Source organism: Mustela lutreola, chromosome 4, assembly GCF_030435805.1.
Source record: "Mustela lutreola isolate mMusLut2 chromosome 4, mMusLut2.pri, whole genome shotgun sequence".
Lineage (NCBI taxonomy): Eukaryota > Metazoa > Chordata > Mammalia > Carnivora > Mustelidae > Mustela > Mustela lutreola.
In genome coordinates, this window is record NC_081293.1 from 126,472,769 (window position 1) to 126,493,236 (window position 20,468).

At 37.9% G+C, this 20,468-nt stretch overlaps 1 protein-coding gene across 7 annotated transcripts in view; it reads left to right on the forward strand.

Annotated features, from left to right (window-relative positions):
• Positions 1–5,614: 5,614 nt before the first annotated feature.
• RUNDC3B (RUN domain containing 3B) overlaps positions 5,615–20,468 on the forward strand; it is a 140,181-nt gene continuing 125,327 nt past the window's right edge. For 2 of the 7 annotated variants that reach the window (XM_059171020.1, XM_059171018.1), the window contains exons 1-2: positions 5,616–6,167; positions 9,157–9,177. In XM_059171020.1, coding sequence (XP_059027003.1) covers positions 6,046–6,167; positions 9,157–9,177 — 143 coding nt within the window. In that variant the 5' untranslated portion in view covers positions 5,616–6,045. Of the gene's footprint in view, positions 6,168–9,156; positions 9,178–20,468 lie in introns of all 7 variants that reach the window. The other 5 variants (XM_059171017.1, XM_059171021.1, XM_059171019.1 and 2 more) reach the window with 3 other exon arrangements.

Here is a 20,468-nt window from a genome sequence, read left to right on the forward strand (position 1 = left end):
AACCAGATATATGGAAGAGGGAGGAGACTTCTTTATAACTCTGAAGGCCAGAACTAGGACTAATTGATTGAAATTAAGGTGAACCCAGATGGTGAATACAAAACTGTCTCAAAGAGTGACAAGTGTTGAGCTGCAGAAATGTATCCAGATATTTCAACAAAGTAATGACCCCAGAGAAACAGAGAAGCACCTGGTTGCCTGAAGTTGGTGGGAGGCAGGGTCGTTAGCACAAGTGTCTGCACCTGGATTTTCACCTGTTTTGGTGGGCCAGCTCTCAGTCCAAAGCGCCAGTCCTGCTCAGTTTTGATTCTGTTCCCCGTAGTTTCCTCTGACGTGAGGTTTTGTCCTAGAAGGGAACCCTGGAGGGTCATTTTGGAAAGTTCATAGTTCCACGCTAACTGTAGACCCCTCCCACTCCTGACTGGATTGGACAAAGCCCCTCCCAGTACCTGCACAGTTCTCCATGAGCCTGTGAGTGTTTCCACCTTTTGGCTCTTTCAGATTTTCCACTTCTAGGTCTGTAGCTGCCCTTTGGCTTCCCTCTGCTTTCTCACAGCTGCTGAGAGCACCCAGGGCTTGTGGCTCTTGGTGATTCCTCGAAACCTCTTTGCACTTGGGGTCATGAGACCATCTCATCAGCGAGTTTTGTGGTAAATGTCCACAGCTGGGTTTCTTGGTTTTGCTCTTCAGTAGCTCTATTTATGTGTGGGACTTCAAAGAGATCCTAAACTTCTGCTAACCCGCCACCACAATCCTGCCAGAATTCTCAGGCCCACTACTGATACTTCAAGCTCCTTCTTTGGCTCTCTGGCTAGGTAGCTGCTAATTTAATTATATTCAGTTGTCTCTTAGAAACGAGTATCAGCATATAATAAAACAACACTTCTGTGAAGGGGCTTGGAGTTACAAAACAAGTTAAGCTCTGCTAAAATAGAAAAGGAACTCCAGAAGATTTAAAAACAAATATAGACTATTTTTTTTCACGGTGAGTTATGGTCCTGGGTGGGTAAGATATGCCATTTATTCACATTTTTGCATTCTTCACCCCAGTAGAGAACAATTCTCACAGTTGGATGTCTGACTCAGTAATCTGTCGGTTTTGCCTGACTAAAGTCCCATCACTGACTGATGCCAAGTCTCGCTCAATTAAAGGTTCATTTTTCTTTCGGTTGTTGGCAAAGGCAACACTGATTATGGGTTATTAGCACCCACCCCCTCAGATTTCTAATGTGCTGGGAGAGGCGCTGGGGGGTGCTTGCCTGCAATCCAATTACAGCAGCAGCAACAGAGCTCTGCCATACCTTTCTATTCTGGGCCCAAGGACACCTGCCAGTAAGTCTGACTGTAGGGAGGGATATGTTTATTCAGGTCCTTCCTAGGGAGATTAAAAGAAAAAAAGGATCCTTTCCAATCCCCATCTCACTGCCAGCTCTGCACCTCCATGTTAAGAAAATGGTGAATTTTGTGACAACATTTGGTTCTTTTTAACATGTCTATTTATTCACTTGTTGGGTTGCTCTTTTATTGTATTCATCCAATAAATAGTTTTGAGGACTGGCTCATGTGGCAAATGAAAACAGTCCAGAGACCGAGTCTCATAAGCCATTGTGGAAGTAGTCTCTGCTTCCTTGCAGGTCCTGAGCAGGATGTGGAAACCCTGAGACAATTGTGGTAGTCTCGCCTTCCTGCGGGGGCCCTTCTTCTGATGTTTTCTGAGGAGAAAAAAGGCTGGGTCTGCCTTTGGCACATTCTGCCAATGGACTTTAAGTATTTCACTTGTTATCTTCCATTTTGGGGTGTCCTCTCATCCCCTCAACACGCTCCAGCCTTGAACTGTGCTTCCATCCATAGCAAGGCTTTATGAAGATGAACCATAGCTGGTCCTCCCTATGCGGCTGAGGCCTCCACAGGAACGCAGAAGCAGCCTAGAGTCCATGTTCCCAGGCTACCCTTGTTGAGTTTTCTCTGTGTTCTTGCTTCCATGCCTGATTGGGTCCACGGGTCTCCACTATTACCCAGGGCATGGGTTTGTGAGGGCTGTTTTTCCAGCTTCCACAGGCCCCCTGGGCTCCTTGGCTCCTGGCCCCCTCCCTCCATCTTCAAAGCCAGCACTGTACTGTCTTCTCTCCTGTCTAACCTCTGCTCTGTCTTCACATCCCTTTTCTCACTTTGTGGATTTAAAAAAAAAATACATTTATCCATTTTTTCTGTCGTGCTCCTGTGTTTAGGCATGCTTAGGTCACTTTGGGATTAAACTAAGCAATGGTTTAGTACTTTCTCTCTTGCTTATAGCACTTTAGATCTGAGGATATTTAGATATAGAGTGTTTAAGAATTGTAATATTGTCTTTCTTGATGGGGAAAAAGAGGAGGTTGGGAAAATGGTGAATACTCAGTTCTACAGTATTCTTATACATAAAGTTAGGCACCTACTATTTTCATTATTTTTCTTGGGAGTCTCTACATCTCCAAATAGCCTTGGTTCAAATGCTCAGATAAATGAAATACAGAACTGCCACCGGTGCCAGAAAGAGTGGGAAAAGTAGTGTGAAAAGTTATGTGGCTTTATAATAGTATTATGCTTTTGGATACAATTGATTAATTAGTTCCAGATTTGTTTTCTAGAGAAAGAAGGAAACGCTGGACATATTGCTCAGGATAATTAAGAAAAAGCGTTATCAAATAAGGCCCCCATGTGGCAGCTGAATAACTCACTGTACATACAAAAAATGGCCTTTCTTAACAAGAAATCTTTTTCAGCAAATACCTATATCAACTGAATCCCCCAAAAAGTAGCATTTGAAAAAACTTTATTACCTATTCATCTAAGATGGGGTTTTACTAAGTCTCAGTCATAAATATAAATATACCACAAACAACAGGAAAATATACTTGAGGGTGCCTGGCGGCTCAGTTAGTTGAGTGTCTGCCTTCAGTTCTGGTCATGATCTCAGGGTCTTGGGATCAAAACTCAGTTCAGCTCCCTGCTGGGTGGGGAGTCTGCTTCTCCATCTTCCTCTTCCCACTGCTTGTGCTCTATCATGTTCTCCCTCTCAACTAAAAAAAATCTTTTTTTTAAAAATGTACTTGAGACTATAAAGCTAATTTTGAGAATAATGATGCCTCACTCTTCCATATTTGATATGTCCACTCAGTTTTCTTTTATTTATTTATTTTTAAATTATTATTTTTTTAAAGATTTTTATTTATTTATTTGATAGAGATCACAAGTAGGCAGAGAGGCAGGCAGAGAGAGAGGAAGGGACGCAGGCTCCCCACTGAGCAGAGAGCCCAATATGGGGCTCTCCCCAGGACCCTGAGATCATGACCTGAACCGAAGGCAGGGGCTTTAACCCACTGAGCCACCCAGGTTCCCTTTTGTTTTGTTTTTTGTTTTTTAAGATTTTATTTATTCTGGGAAATGGAGAGAGAGGAGGCAGAGAGAGAAGCAGACTTCCCTCTGAGCAGGGTGCCCGATGCGGGACTCGACTCCAGGACCCTGGGATCATGACCTGAGCCAAAGGCAGACATTTAACCTACTGAGCTACCCGGGTGCCCTCGGTTTTGTCTCCTTGATAAGTATTAAGGGGGGTGGGGTGTGGGGGGTGGTGTGTGTGTGTGTGTGTGTGTGTGTGCGCGCGCGCGCGTTTTCTCTCCCTTGGGAAAACCAGCACAGGTACCTAGGAATTTCCTTGCTAATTGATGGCTTTCCACTCTTTCCTCATGCAGTTTTTTTTTTTTTAAGATTTTATTTATTTATTTGATAGAGAGAAATCACAAGTAGACGGAGAGGCAGGCAGAGAGAGAGAGGGAAGCAGGCTCCCTGCTGAGCAGAGAGCCTGATGCAGGACTCCATCCCAGGACCCTGAGATCATGACCTGAGCCGAAGGCAGCGGCCCAACCCACTGAGCCACCCAGGTGTCCCTCCTCATGCAGTTTTATCTGTGTTTAAATAATAAAAATTTCAGTGTGAGTTGTATTTGTCATAGCCAGTGCAAATACTTTGCAGAGACTGCCTGTCTAGTTAGTGCATCTGTTTCCTGATGGCTGCTTCTGAATTCAAACTGTTGGTGTAGCAAGAGGAAACAAGTTAATTGGAGCTTCTAGAACGGCAACTCTCCTTAAAAACTTCCATGTTACCATAGAGAAGACAAGAAATGTTTGGGAATGAGAGCACTAACATAGATAACAGTCCTGTTTTTAATATTGTGAAAGTTAAAAGTCTAAGTTATTTTCTCTAATTTTAATGTGTGAATGTTTATTGCAGTAAGTTAGTTGAGACAAGTATTTTTTTTTCCTACACTGATCTTTATTCTACTATGATTAAACTTAGTCACTGAAAGGGCTGTCTTTGCTTTAATAATTTTAGAGATTTAAAATTTTCTACAAACTCATATTAGTCATCTACGGCTTTATTATACAAAACTCTGTTTTTAAAGCGTTCAGCATTCCCTCCACCGTTAACAGTCCCTCCTTCGTATAATATACATGACGTACAGGGATATCTATACTAAACTATGTTCTGTAACAATATCCTTTGACAAAAACTTCAGAACCAGAGGTGAAAGTTATATGGACTCTGGAGTCACCAAAATTGCGAAATTTCAGTAAAATAATGCCAAATGTAACTTCAAGTTACATTAACGAACATTTACTGAGAACTTGTTATATGCGGGGTACCGTGCTAGGATCTACAGGGACAGTAGTTAACGGACCTCATTCCGTAGTCTGAGCTTGTTGTTGCAAAGGGAGAGAGCCACTTAGGTGAGTGCCAGAGAATGCAGCAGAGGGTAGGATCTCCTGCTGGTAAGGCTGGAGGATGAAGAAGCATTGCAAAGTGAGCGCTATATTCCAAAAACGCACGACCAGGGCGGCCCTCTTCTCCGGGAGCAGCCCAGAAGAGCAAGGCCCAAACTGCCCTGAGACTCACGGTTCCTCATCCAGTTTCGGGGTCTCTGCCCAGGCAGCGAGAAGGGTGCACATTAGCACCGCGCTCGTTCTCACGTGGGCGGCCGGTTCCGGCTGCAGGACGTGCTGGGGCCAAGGTAGGAGAGACGTGGCGTGGACGGTCAAGAAATCCTACCATCACAACCCAAAGGGGGATATTCTACGGGCAGTTTCCTTCCCCGGCCTATTTGTAGCTGTTTTCCAAACCACGGGAGGGAGTTAGGACAAAAGGAACCCTGCTCCTTTCCTGGGAGTCAAGTCCTGGGTCTGCTGAGAGCGCCGGACTGCCGCATTTTCTGGGCTGAGGACCTGGGAATAGGATTTCGCCGTGGAAATATTAGCCGCTAAATCTAGAGATCCCAGCAGTTAAAGCTGGGCTCCCGACAACGATCTGCATTCCTCCCGGGTCTCTCCGGCGCCTCGCATCCCACAATCCCCAAGCAAACTGCAGCTCTGCTCCGCTGCATGCCCGCTGCCTGCGGCACGCGGGCTGCGAGCGCGAGCCCGGCGTCTTGACAGCTGCCCACGCGCCGGGGCGGTGCTCGAGCACCTTGCTTTTAAAAGCCGCGAGGCCGATCCCGCCCCCTGCGTGTCGCGATTGGCTCCAGGTGGACTGCGTTGACCTGATAGGTGCAGGGAGGGCGGGGCCGCGCGTGCGAGGCTCGTGGCCTCACCGCAGCAGTCGCGTCTGGGGCGCGAGTGGCGGCCGAAGGCAGGTGGTAGGGCGTGCGGACCGGCGGGCACGCGCGCGTGCTGGCAGCCGAGGTCCCTCGGGAAGCCGGGGAGCGCCGACACCGCCCCGCACGCTCCGCCTGGCGGCCGGCGGCGCGCGCGAGGGCGGGGGAGGTGCATGCGTGTGTGCGCGTGAGTGTGTGTGTGAGTGTGTGTGTGTGTGTGTAGCTTGGGTGCGGAGCGTGAGCCACCAGTGCCCGGGTACGAGTTCCCCCGCGGTCTTCCACACCCTCCGTCGGTCCCCGCTCCTTCCCCCCACGACTCGCCAGTGCCCCCACGGTAGCAAAACGAACAGGAGCATTGGGAAGCAGGTGTGGGGGGTGGGAGGGGTAGCAGCAGACAAAAGGGGCGCGGGGGTCAGCCCGCCATGGCCTCCCGGAGCCTGGGGGGCCTGAGCGGGAGCCGCGGCGGCGGCGGCGGCGGCGGCAAGAAGAGCCTCAGCGCCCGCAATGCTGCGGTGGAGAGGAGGAACCTCATCACGGTGTGCAGGTACGGCGCGGCCCGCGGCTCGCGGCGACGGGAGGGGGCCGCCGGCGCCGAGGGCTGAGGGCGAGTGCGCGAGCCCCTGGGGGTCCCTCAGACTGGGGGGCCGTGCTGTGTCTGCCGCACCGGGCGTGTCCGCGGTCGCGAGAGCTCTGACAGGGGCCCGGGTCTGGGCACCGTGAGGCCCCGGACTTTCAGACAGTTTCAGGGCTGGAGCCGGGCGAGGATCAGGCTTGGGGCGGGGCTGGGGGAGGATTTGTTTTGAATGTGTCTTCTAGTGTCAGAGTGAGAGAGGAGGACAGGAAGGAAAAGCTCTTTCATTGAGTGCCCATTAAGCTGTCAGCCACGTTTTGGCGAAGTCGTCGTTTCTGTGATTGCTTACCGTGTTGCCTCAAAATCGGAATGCATTTTGTTTTTGTTTTGGCTTGTTTACGTATGTAGCCAGTTATTTCATTCCCCCAGTATTGAATGTCTACTACAAGCCTGCCGTGTGTGTGTGTGTGTGTGTGTGTGTGTGTGTGTGTGTGTGTTTTCTCTCCACTTTTAAATTGCAGTGCTAGTGCAGTTTCTGCAGTTGTTATTCTCCAAGTGGGACTTGTGGAGGGTACTTAGTCTTCGTGTCAATGATTTATTCCAAGTCTCCCTTTCCTTAAAGGTTTTCTTTTCTTTAGTTTTTCAAAGATTTTATTTATTTATTTGACAGACAGAGATCACAAGTAAGCAGAGAGGCAGGTGGGGTTGGGGAGGGGAGCAGGCTACCTGCTGAACAGAGAGCAGGATGCAGGGCTTGATCCCAGGACCTTGGGATCATGACCTGAGCCCAAGGCAGAGGCTTTAACCCACTGAGCCACCCAGGCGCCCCTCTTTAAAGGTTTTCTGATTATAAATGTAGTATTCCTTTATTCTAGGAAATACACAAAGGTAAAGGGAATAATTAGTGTCTATATTTGGAAATAACTGATTTTTCACCAAACACCTCAACAGCAACCATTGGTAATCCTCTAAGAGTTAAAAAATGACACCTTTCCCTCCTTTTCAATTTCTGTGTATTTCTAGTGTAAAAATGTATCAAGCATCTGACAGAGCATACAAATACTTATACTGGGACCTCTATTCAATAACTTTGAGCGACTTTTTGTTTTTTTTAACCTGGACTATTACAGATGTTTGCCTACATAGCAGGAAGGCTGCCTCACTAACTGTATGGCACTTTGAGCTGTAAACAGTAAAGTAATTTGGACTTGGTTAAATTTACCATTTGTGCTGTCTAGGATACAACCTTTGAGGAAGACAGGTATTCAATTTTTTTAAATCCAGGCAAATTTTTTTTAAGTTAGGAAATTAGAACAATATGCAAGGCTAATGTATTTTACATATATTAAAGATTATTACTTGATTTTTTAAAAAGATGATTATCTTAAGCAGGATCCAACATTCTTGTGGTAATGTGTTTCATAAAAGCTCCCTCAGAGTTAAACTTTACAGTGCAGTTTTTTGCTCAGTTGTTTTCTTTCTTTCTTTCTTTCTTTTCTAAAAGTAATTCTTCATACTATAGCATCCAATGCTCAGTAAATATTTATTGATTGAATAATTTCAGTGGTGGGTACTCTTTCTTTTGCCTCTCCGTTTTTGTCCTGGCTGATTTTAAGTTACTTGATGTTCATCTGCTCCCTCATCAGAGGAAGGCCAGAAGAAAGGACTTGTACCTCAATTTTATTTAAATAACATTTTAAGTTATATTTAAGACATATCAGTCATATCACACTGATTTGTGTGGACAGCTGTCCAGGCTTGCTGTATTTTCATTAATTTTACTTGCATGATTATTGTTTTCTATTGCAAAAAGAATATAAGTGCTGACCTCAGTTATAATTTACACATAAATATAGTGTTGTAGCTAAAATAGATTTCAATGTTTGGCTTAGATTTCAACTAGTGTATTTATATGGATTTACTACTAAGGCTGTTCTTCACATCTGAAGAGTTGATGGTTTATATAAATTATCATCCTCCTTAATAATAATGGGAACTGTTTGATAGGCTTTGTCTAAAAGGCTTTTACTTTTTGGGGAAAAAAGTCATTCGAGGCCATTTGGATGTTTTAAGTAGCTCTGACTCAACAAATCAATATTTATGCATTTATGTTTCTTTGCCTTTCAAAGTTACCAAAGTGTGGTATCTCACCCTTGTCTCTTAATGAACTCATTTTTAAATTTTTATATATTAAGTAGAGGTGATTTGATATTTAAGTTGTGAAGAAGTTGGTTTAGAGTTTGAGTTCTAAATTTACTTTGTTGTTTAGTTCTTTGTCCTTTAACAAGCCATGCAAGCATTTCATTATCTAGGTTTCAGATCTGTAAAATCATCTTAGCCTAGATCATTAGTAACCTTCAATAACAGCCTTAAAACTAATGATAGATTGCAAATAAAATGTGTTGATACTTTATTTTGAATTTCTCCAAATATGAGCAGGGTAATGGTAGACATATGTTTAATGGCAGCTAGATCAGGTATGTGCATTTTTCTCTCTAAACAAAAACATTTTGAACTGTGCCTTCCATTTTATGTTCCTCCACTGATATTCTAGAAAACTTGTGAACAGTTTACCAAAGCAAATCAAAACAAAATGCTCCCCCTATCACCACATATCATTCCACTGTATCTATATTATTTATACGATAATGCTTTTCTTTACCCCTTAAACAACTTAGACATATTCTCAGCTGAGTTTTAAAGCTTTATTATGTAACTAAGCAATTCTTTAGGTTTAAAGCCTTGCACACGAACAGTATTGTTATGGTGTGGAGTTTTTGAAGTGGGTTGCTGGGTTAGGTAAGATAGGACGTGAATTGAATTTAATTTCTATTCATTGTGATTGTGTATGTAATTATTTCATCTCTTATTTTTGTTCTACTGAAAATTTATGCATTGTAGCCTTTAAAATACTTGTATGGTACTTAGTACTATCTTATCATCCTTTTTTTTTTTTTTACAGATCGTGGTGGAGAGAAACTAGGTAATTTGAGGCCTCTAAATATTCCATGCTCAACTCCAGAATAATCATAGGCTGATTTTGGCTCTGTGTACCAACTAGCATTTCCCTTGCATATTCTTTACCATGTAGAACTTTGAAAAATTAATTTTTTAAAGTCCTACAGGTTTTTTTTTTATTTCTATTTTTCATCCATAGAAAACCAGGCACATTAGTCGTTTTTTTCTGTCATTTTATGCTTCATGTTTTATTGAAAAACTTACATATTCTTTTTATTTTACTTCTGTTGGCAAAGAGAATTAAAATGGAAAGTCTCTTTCTGTAGGTTAACATCATTTTATGAGAAAGTTATTTAAGTATTCAGTTTATATATGCATAAACAGATTTTAATATAAAATTTATTAAACTTTTACCTAATACCTTAAGAGAAACTCCTCACACAGTCATAATTTTCCTGTCTTGTGGATAGAAAGGATTAACAAGAACCACTTAGGGAGAAAGTGTGATGACTGGAGACAAACGATGGTTTTCAAAATTCAAGTACTTCTAATAAGATGTACATAGTTATTCTTGGTTTTCTGTAGGTGAAGATATTATTTCATAATTTGAATCTTATTTCAAGTAACAGTAGGGCCTTGTTTTTCCAGTGTAGTCAGGGAATGAGGTGCTTATCTTTTCCATGTTATAAATGTTTGAGTTAAGCTTAAAATTCTCCCATCAACTATAGTGCTCTACCCAGCATTGGTTGTGGATTGCAGTCTTCCGTATAACTGAAGTTTAGAATTTAAGTGTTTAAATCTAAGCCAAAATAAATATTAATATTTAAAACATTTTGGGAGAATCACTTTTAAAAATGTACTACACAATTTCCCTATCTTCTTTAAAAAGACTCTCTAAAGAGTAATAGAATCTTTATTGAAGAATTCACTCTGAATCTCTTTCTGTGAATATGTGCGGTGGCTGCCCTTGAGGACTCTTGAGATATAGAGCTTTTTGCGACATAGCCCTAAGAAGCTTGTGTGTTTGAAGTTTTTTCCTCTGCGTTTGCATTCTGCTATTGCTTCCTACCAAGTTATCTGTTATTACAACTCTGCCTGTTTCTAGCAGCTCTTTCCTTTGTGCTTCCTATCTTCACATACTTATTAGAATTGGCTGTGAACTAGGAAAGCAAATAAGTAAATTTGTCATGTGTTTAAAAAAAAAAAAAAAAAGGCAGCCAGAGGCCTCAGTTAAGTAAGCGAGCTTTAGCACTCTGAACTCAACAATCTAGTTGATGAATAATCAGAAAAAATGTCTCTAGCTCTGTTTAAACATGGTGGGTGAACTCCAGATACATAAAATGTTAGTGTGATTGGCAAGATAATCCTTTAAAGAACTTCAAATTGAGGGACTTACTTTCCTAGTAACTATTTGCTTGAATATGCCTCATGAGACTCTTCATACCTTGGCTAAAGTGATTATATTTTTGGCTAACGCTCTTTTAGTCATGTTCTGTGTAGCAAAACTTTGGGTTTGGTCTTTGATCAACATTTTTAGTTGTATTCTTTTGGAGAAGGTTCAGTATCATTTCTGAGGATTGTTAAGAGCCCTGATAGGTATTGGTGACAGAGGTAGCATGATCATCTTTTCAGCTATTAGTCCTGGATAAAATTCACAGCATGTATAGGTCATTATCTCTTTTCTTAGCTAAAATGAGTTCATACTCAGGGAAATAGCTGTCCTCCACATATGTAACTTTTCCTGCTTATCTTAACTTCCCTTATCTTCCCTTATCTTAACTCATAGCTGATTGATAAATGTCAGAAGCTCTGTTGAAAGATTGGATATTCAAGGGGGAATATGTGAAGCTTATCCGCTCATGTGTTCAGTCTTACAAGTTTAGAAGATCTGTATCTGAGTTGGTCCAAATATCAGAAAGCAGCTGGGTATGTAGACAGCATTGCTTCACACAATCCTGTCACCACTTGCTTTTTCACAATTGTGCATTGGTAAGATTCCATCGGCCTATATTGTGTGTCATCAGAAGAAACAGTCACAGAAGGTCTTGAAGTTGTCAAGAACATTGTTTATTATGTCAAGAAGTGTCTTCTTTTTGTTAAGATTTCTATGAGAAATAGCTGTCTTATTTTAGTGCCAAGAATTGTTTCTCTAGGCAGTTGGTTTATTTATATCTACTGGACACAAATGTGTAACTGACAACTTCTTTTTTCTTGTAAGCTTTAGAAATTTTAGTGTTAAATCTGTGGCCAAGCTCTAAAAGACACGTAGAACATGGGAGTATTGCATTTAGCATTATTCTTAGCTCACTTTGCTTTCACATTTTTCGTATAAATTATTATTGACTTATAATCTGCATACAGAAAGTGCACATAGCATAAGTGTACAGCTCAGTGAATTTTTGTGAAGAGGATGCTACTTTGTAACTAGCAATAAGGTCAAGAAAAAGTGTATTACCCTTCATGTACTTAAATAGTCTTAAAATTTTCTCAAAAATATTTGTAGTTGTGAAAATATATATATGTCCCTTTCTAAACTTATTCTTTTATGTTTTTATATGGTAACAGATCACTAAATTTTTTAAATTTTCTTTTTTTGCTGGTATATAGACATAAAATCAACTTCTTAAAATATTTGTCTTGTAATGTAGTAATCTTACCAGATTTACTTATTAATTCTAACAGATTTTCTGCCATTTTTTATTTTTTTAAACTTTGAATACAGTCATTTTATCTGCTTGTTTAAAAGTTCATGCCTTTGTTTTCTTCTGTTACTGCACTGGATAACCACAGTATTGCAGAAAATACTAAAAATTTTGCCATGGGGTAAATGTTTGCAATCAAATGTTTTTTTCTATCAAAATATACATAATTTCTCTTCCTTTTTTTCTGGTTATTTAGTGAATCATATTGATTGACTTTTGAAGGTTAAACTATTCCGGAACAAAAACACTTCATTGTGTTGTATTATCTTTTATACTTATCTTTGCATTCGATGAGTTAATATTCCATTTGGGATTTTCACCTGTACAAGGAAGAGATTTATCTGTAATTGTTCTTTCTTACAGTGTCCTTGTTTAGTTTTGTCACTAAGATGATCTGACATTATAAAGCAAGTTGGGAAATATTCTTCAGCAGAAGAACTAGTATAGCATTAGAATAATATTTCTTTCTTAAACTTTTTAAAGAATTCACCAGGGAAGAAATCTGAACTGCTAATTGTCTTTGTAGGAAGTCTTTTTAGTAACAGATTCAATTTATTTAATAGACACTGTACAACTCATATTTCCTGTTTCTTCACAAATCAGGCTTCAGTGAGTTTTTCGTATATATTACCAAATTTATTCTTAAGATCTTTCAAATCTCTTCATATCACTTTATTGTTTAAAAAAGCTATAGTGGGTTTCCATTTTCTTTCGTGATACTGCTAATTTCTGTTTTTTTCATGTTTTTGCTTGCTAGGAGTTTATGAATTTTATGTATCTTTTCAAAAGTCAGCTTTTGGCTTTGTTAGTTTTCTCTGCCATGTATTTATTTCTTAATTCATGGGTTTCTTTTATTATTTCCTTGACTCTAAGTTCCTGTTTTTCTTTTTTTTTTTCTAATTTCTTGAGATGGGAATTTAGATCATTGTTTTTAGGCCTTTCTTCTTTTCTAATATATGCCTTTTAAATCTAGAAATGCCCTTATTTGGCATTACTTTGGGGTTGCTCACAAGATTTGAAATGTTGTATCTTTACTATTAATTAGATTAAAATGTTTTCTAATTTCTGTTGGGATTTCTCTAACTCAAGGGTTATTTAAACATTTATTATTTAACTTTCAAATAGTGAGGGATTTTCTAGTTATTTTTAGATACCGATTTTTAACTTAATTCCACTATACTTATAGAGAACATACTCTGAAAGACTTCAAACATTTGAGATTTTGTTTATGCTTGCTTTGTAATATAGTATATGGTTAATTTTTATATTTCATGTGTGTTTGAAAAATATATATAATCTGTCATTGATTGCATGTTCCATGTTAATTGTATCTAAGTATGTTAATTGTGCTTTCCATATATTCTTTATCCCGTACTAGTTTTTTATATGCTTAGTCTAATTTTGTGAGAGATATGTTAAGGTCTGTCTCTGAGTATACTTTTGTCTATTTCCTCCTTTAGTTCTGTCATTTTTGCTGTCAATATTTTGTTGCTTTATTATTGGGTGTGCACAGATTTAGGATTGTGAGCTCTTAGGGCACCTGGGTCAGGCAGTTGGTTAAATATCCAACTCTTGATTTTGGCTCAGGCCGTGATCTCAGGCTCATGAGATCAAGTCCTGCATCCAGCTCTGCTTCAGATTCTCTCTCCCTCTGCCCCTTCTGCTCATATTCTCTCTCAAAAAAATAAATAAATCTTATTGTGACTTCTTCCTAGGGGTTGGATTCCTTTGTCACCATGAAATATCTTTCTTTAATACTGTTACTGTCTTAAAGTCTATTTTGTCTGCTATTAATAGAGTTAAAACAGCTTTCTTTCAGTTAATGTTTGTATGGTGTCTCTTTTTCCATCCTTAACTTTTAATCTTCTTGTCCTTAAATTTAAAGTGTCTCTAATAGGCAGGATAGAATTGAGTTTGGGATTTTATCTAGTCTTTTATGTAGAGTATTTAGCCCATTTATATTTAATGTTATTGTATTTGGGTTTATAGCTACCATTTTTCTCTTTGTTTTATATTGACGTTTTTCTCTTTCCTTGCCTTCTTATAGATCCGTATTTTTTTTAAATTCCACTATTCTAGTTTTTCTCTCAGTGAACTTGGTAGTCATATTTTTTTTTCTTATTTTGTATTTATGTTAGGTTCCCATTCTTTTGGCAATTATTCTTGATTTATCACAGTGTAATATAAATTTAATTAATTTATTCCTTCTCATCCTATACACTTTGTCTATATATATTTTAAATTCTGCAAGAATCTTATTGCTATATTTATACTTGATATTCAGTTAATACACATTTGTATTTACCTGCATATTTACCCTTGCCATTGCTCTTCCATTAGGTTTGGAAAAATTTGGGCTATTATCTTTTTATGCTCCAGTTACATGTATGTTAAATTTTACCAGGGCCTACTTGCCTTAGGTTCTTCCTTTTCTGTATCTTCTCTTCTTTATTCTCTTTCTGCTTCAGTTTGTATATTTTCTATTGACTTCTTTTCCTTTTCATTAATCTTGTTCTACTGTTTCTCATCTACTGAGTAAATTAAACGAGTTTTTAATTTTAGATAGTTCTAGAATTTTGATTCAATTCTTTTAAAATAGACTCTAAATCTCTTATAAAAATATGTATCTTTTTATCTATATCCATCTTTTCCTGTCTTCCCTAGGTCATATTAATTATAGTTATCCTAAAGTTTTCATCTCTAATTTAGAATATTTATATCATCTTACATCTCTTTTGAGTTTTCTTTCTTCCTGTCTTTGTCATGTGGTCTTATTTTTTTGGCATATCTAGATTTATTTTATTGAATGTCAGATAGTATGAAATTTTTTCAGCACTTTTGTTCTTTAAGTTCTATTACACTTACCCTTTGTCAACCATTATGTCAAAAGTATTCATCAGAACATAACATAAAGTAGGAAAAGACCACAGAAGAGTAAACAGGTGGAGTGCATCTGTCAATTTGAAGAAAACATGGTCAAGAGCATACTAGGGCCCATGGCTCATAATACAGGGTAGTGCTCACTTTCTTTACTAATGTTATCTTATTCTGGAAGCTAGAGTGGTAGATGATCACGTTCATCTAGTCAGGGATGTGCCAAATCCAGGCTGGATTTCAACCCTGGTAAGTCTTGCTCAGCCTTTCATTTGCCCCTGACCATCCACAGTTTTAAACATAGATTAGGTATATTTTTCAGCACCCTTTCTCCAATAGTCCTAAACTATTACTTTGTTTTCTGGAACTATCAAATGCTATATTCTGTTAACCAGAGGCTTTCTGATTAGGATTTTAGTCTTCTGATGACAAGAAGGTGTTTGAGGTCTTCCCAGGTCTCCTTCAAAAGCTTTCCTGGTGTTTCTGTTCCTAGCAGCCTTCTGTGGGAGTTAGCCCTGCCACACTCAGAACTAGCAGACACTCCTGGGTAAAAGCAACTATAGCAGTGCACTGATTTTTGGCTTTCTTCTTTCTGGAGTCTTAAACTTCTCTAATTCCTACTGTTTCAGCCACTCTTTGCAGGTTTCAAACATATGATTCCTGTAATTCCTCCCAGTTTTGCTAGCTGTACTCCGTACATGAGTCTACCACCATTTATTCCATCTTGCTTAGTCTGTTCCCACATTTTTCATCTTCCCCAATTTTAATTTATGCAACCAACTGATGGTATTTTATATGCCCTCATAAGCAATCTGAAGTCTTATCTGGAATAGGTTACATAAATAAATATAGCACCAATTATGCTGAAATCTAGTTATCTTTTTTGTCTTTTACTAGAATGTGAATTTCTCAAACACTGGAATCTGTTTACTCAGCATCTAGTTTATTTCCAGCATTTAGTGCATGGTAGGCATGTTTATCAAATGAGGTAGCTATAACTAGTGAAGAATAATAGCAGTGGATGACATTTCCAAAATAAGGTTGAAGGTTGAATTAGAAAATCATCATCACTTATTTTTTAAAAGTCACTCCAATGATTACTCAGAGGAGTTTTAAATGTCTAATAGTTTCAGCAGTAGAATTTGCTTTCTTCTGAATGGAGTTATGCTAATTGAATTTAATGTGGAAATAGAAAAAAATTCATCTCTTCCAGTGTTCGAATAATAGTTTTTTTAAAAAGGTGAGGCTGAGCTAAACAAATTTTTATTAAGTATTTCGTTACCAAAGCATCTACTCTAATTTTCAAGTCTATAGAGCTTATTTCACAAAAATGGGTAAAAGATATAAAATGCATACTGTTTTGAAAATATTGTCTAAAAGAAAATGCTCAAAATGCACACATTTTTTTGCCTTAAATAAAATCACATTGTCCATTTTTTCCGGTAATGGTGATTGTCCTTATAAGAAGTAACAGTATCCCCCATATATTCAAATTTAACATTTGATTTTGAAATTTTTAATTTCTCTTAGTACATTCACTTAAAAATTAACACATCTTTTGTATTCTGGATGAAGTCTCAAAATTAATATTAAAATGTAAGTAAAGGGATACCTGGGTGCCTCAGTTGGTTAAGTGTCTGTCTTTGGCTCAGGTCATGATTGCAGAATCCTGGGACTAAGACCTGTATCAGGCTTCTTGCTTTGTGGGGATCCTGCTTCTCCCTCTCTCTGCTCTGCCTACAGCTCCCCCTGCTTGTGCTCTCTTTCTGTTTCTAACAAATAAATAAATAAATAAAAACTTTATATATAAATAAAAACTTTGTGTATATATATATAAAGTTTTTATTTATTTATTCCTATATATGTATACACACATATGTGTGTGTATATGATACATATATACATACAGGTATACATACATGTATGTACAAATTTTAATAAAATTAAAAACACGAAACAACTGTGTTTAACATCTGATGAAGATACATTAATTTATTTCATGCATGCAGAATATGCTTTTTGGAGGAAAAATGCTAGATGAGCATTTATGACTAGTAATGAAAATTCTTTAATATGCTCTTCATATATGAAGCAATTTCTATTTCAATCAGATTTATTTTATATTTAAACCTAACATTGCTAGAATTCAAACCCAAATATATCTGGTTTCAAAATACATTGTGCTTTCCTCTTAGGTGCTTCCTTCACTGTATCCGGCTACATATGAACTGGTTCTAAATCGTGCATGGGTATATATGTTTGTATTTGAGCCATATAATCAGAACATGGGAACCATAATTTTCTTAGCATTTCTGATACTCATAAACCATGACTGCTTCCTGTTAAGTCCTTTAGAAGATGAGTTTACACATAGACACTTGAAATTCTTGCCTCTTTTTTCTGTGTTTAGATGTTATTCAGTGAAATACTGATGCTCTAAAAAGAAAGAGTATGTGCTAACATTTAGTAATTTTTGTATAAGTTGAAAAATCCTTTATGTATGGTATCTCTTCTAATCATCACAATAATTTGGTAATTGATTACTGAGGAAACTGAGGTTCAGAGAGGTTAAGTGTCTTGACAGGAATGGATAATAGCACAGACAGGTCTGAATGTAGGGCCTTCTGATATTAAAGCCCCCATTCTTTCTATTGCTGTATTGCTGCTGTGAATATCTAGTTTACTAGTTTACTGATGTTAAAATGTGTTTCTTGAATATTCTTGTTTGTTATTGGATAAAGAGCATTTGGATTCCAGAAGAATAAGTGGTCCAAGGGTATAAAGTATTCTTCATTAAAATGATTTTAATTGGGAGTTATTTCATATAAGAGATTTAATAAGTTAATTTGTGTTAAGATGGGAAGTTTTCTTGGTTTATTAGCTTTCTAATTTTAGATGTTTGTTTGTTTTTTGTTATTTTTTGGAAAATTTTGTCTTGCCCCCCCCCTTTTTTTAATATAGTGCATCTAATGTTATTTCTTATGTTGGGCAATCTGTTGTCATCAGTCTGCTTCTATAGTAATACAAGATGTTAATTATTTAGTATCTCATTCTTAAAATACTTAGATTAACAATTCTCTTTAAAAGAACTTTTGTCAACATATAGTACATTATTAGTTTTTGATGCAGTGTGTTGGCTAACTGAACATAATAAAAATAAATAAATTATTGAAGAAATAAAATCGTGCACTTCACAGGTGCTTAATAAAATAAATAAATAAAAGTACAGAGAGGAAAAATATCTTAAAATACACTTTTCTGGGGCACCTGAGTGGCTCAGTGGGTTAGAGCCTCTGCCTTTGGCTCGGGTCATGGTCCTGGGGTCCTGAGATCGAACCCCACATTGGGCTCTCTGCTTGGTGGGGAGCCTGCTTCCTTTCTCTCTCTACCTGCCTCTCTCTGTCTGTCAAATAAATGAATAAAATCCTTTAAAAAATTTAAAAAAAATAAAATACACTTATCTCTCTCCTTTTAATTTTTATATAGGGTAAAGTTTTTTAAAATAGTCAAGACTATTGTCTTGTCTAAGTGATAGACTTAGGCTACCATTTCAGATAAATTGATTGGGACTTTTTTTTTCCTGTGTTCCACTGGCAACAGTTTGGATTTGGTCTGTGACAGTAGTTGTAGACTCCTGCTAAAAGGAATTCTGTAATTTTGGTGTGAAATAGTGGTAAGAATTTTATTGCAAGATTTAGATAGTTATGTTCTACTTAAAAATACAAATTATGAATTACTTATCTGAAATCCTTTTCATTTTGAAATGTGATGATTCTAGATGCTTTTATGTACTTTTGTTATCTTCAGATACAATTCTTTGGTGAAGAGATTTAATGGTATAAGTAAGAAAATCTGTTTTGTGTGACATTTATGGTTTTTTTTTTTTTTTTTTTTTTTAAGAGGGATAGAGAGTGGCAAGGGGTGGGGGGAGTACAGAGGAAAGAGGAGAGAGGGAAATCCTAAGCAGGCTCTACGACCATTGCACAACCCTGAGACTATGACCTGAGCCCAAATTGGGTCAAACGTTCAACCAACTGAGTCACCCAGGCATCCTGAAATTTATGGTATTTGAAGCATGTTTGCTTATTGTAAGGGGATAGGAATGTATTTTTTCCTACTGGATCATTCTGCATGTATGTGAATATATATGTATATATAACTAATGCAGAGCCTCAAATACTAAAGGCAGATTTCTACTTTTTAACAGTTTCTTTCCAGTAATGTAGAAATTTAAGAGAGTACTAATTTTATATTTTGTTTTTACATTTTTACTTTTTAATTATTTATGGTTAAATTGTGTACAAATCTATGACTCATGGGAGGAATTAGTTTAATGTACTGTAATGAAAATCTTTTAAACATAGTTTGGGTAACTATCTTATTTTTGCCGGTATGTCGCCAAAGAGAAGACGGTAGTTTGTGCTTTCTTAGGTTCGACGGTTTTATTTACAATCATTCTTTCCTATTTCTGACCTAACAAAAATTTTCTTTGGGCATTGAAAGGAAAAGAGAATCTGTGCCTCAGGGGTGCCTGTGTGGCTCAGTGGGTTAAGCCTCCACCTTTGGCTCAGGTCATGATCTCAGGGTCCTGGAATCAAGGCCCTCCTCAGGTTCTCTGCAAAGCAAGGAGCCTGCTTGCCCCTCTCTCTCTGCCTGCCTCTCTGCCTACTTGTGATCTCTGTCTTTGTCAGATAAATAAATAAAATCTTAAAAAAAAAACAACTGTGCTTCATTATATGACCCTTTTATGTACATTTTTGAATTTTTAATTCTTATGTAAAAGCTGTTACTTAGACTTGGATTTGGTATTTTTAGACATTCATCAAATTGTCATTTCATTATTTTAAAATCAGTCCTTTTCAGGAAATAGATGACTAATATTAATGTCATCATTTATCAGGAAATAGCTCAGCATCTGTGTTATATTTTTTTAGATGTATTGAAATTCTTTTTACAGGTTTGGTTTTTATAGCATATCTTAGCTAGTTACTGTGTTATGGAGGAAAAGATTCTTATTATTTTGGCATAATGGAGCTAGCTACATAATTCTAGCGAAATAAGTGTTGAGTGGGAAGACTTGGCTAGCTAGAAGTAAAACATGGATTCTGAGGAACTGAGTTACCTTCTGAAATTTTTATTTGTGTTGGTAGGAAGAGAATAGGATATAAATGATGAAGCAAAGGCAGGAAACATTATTTTTTTTCCTTATCAACCTTGATGTAATAGAGTATTTAAAATGCTTTCTCACCCTTAAATATCTTCATGCTTGGAAATACCAGAACTTGTGTCTAAAGGTATGCTTTAGGATATCTGGACTTTGTTTTTATTTTTTTCAGTTGTTGGATTAAAAGTAATTTAGTGTTCTGAGATTTACCACCCTAGGTTTTCATCAGGCAAATAGTGTCTTCTGTAGGAATACAAGCTACTGATAAGATAATAAAAAGATGCATATATTTTATTGACAACTGATGTGTGTATGGCTCTTGGTGCTTCAAATATATATGTATTAATATCCATGGTCTATCTTCCCATTATAATTTACAATGTGGATAATTTGTTGTATTATTTCTAGAAGATAATAGTGACAAAAATCTTATCAAATTTTTATTGGTAGAAATTGAATATCCAGGGGCACCTGGCTGGCTCAGATGGTTAAGCATCTGCCTTCAGCTTGGGTCATGATCCCAGAGTCCTGGGATGGAGCTCACATCAGCTCCCTACTCAGCAGGAGCCTGCTTCC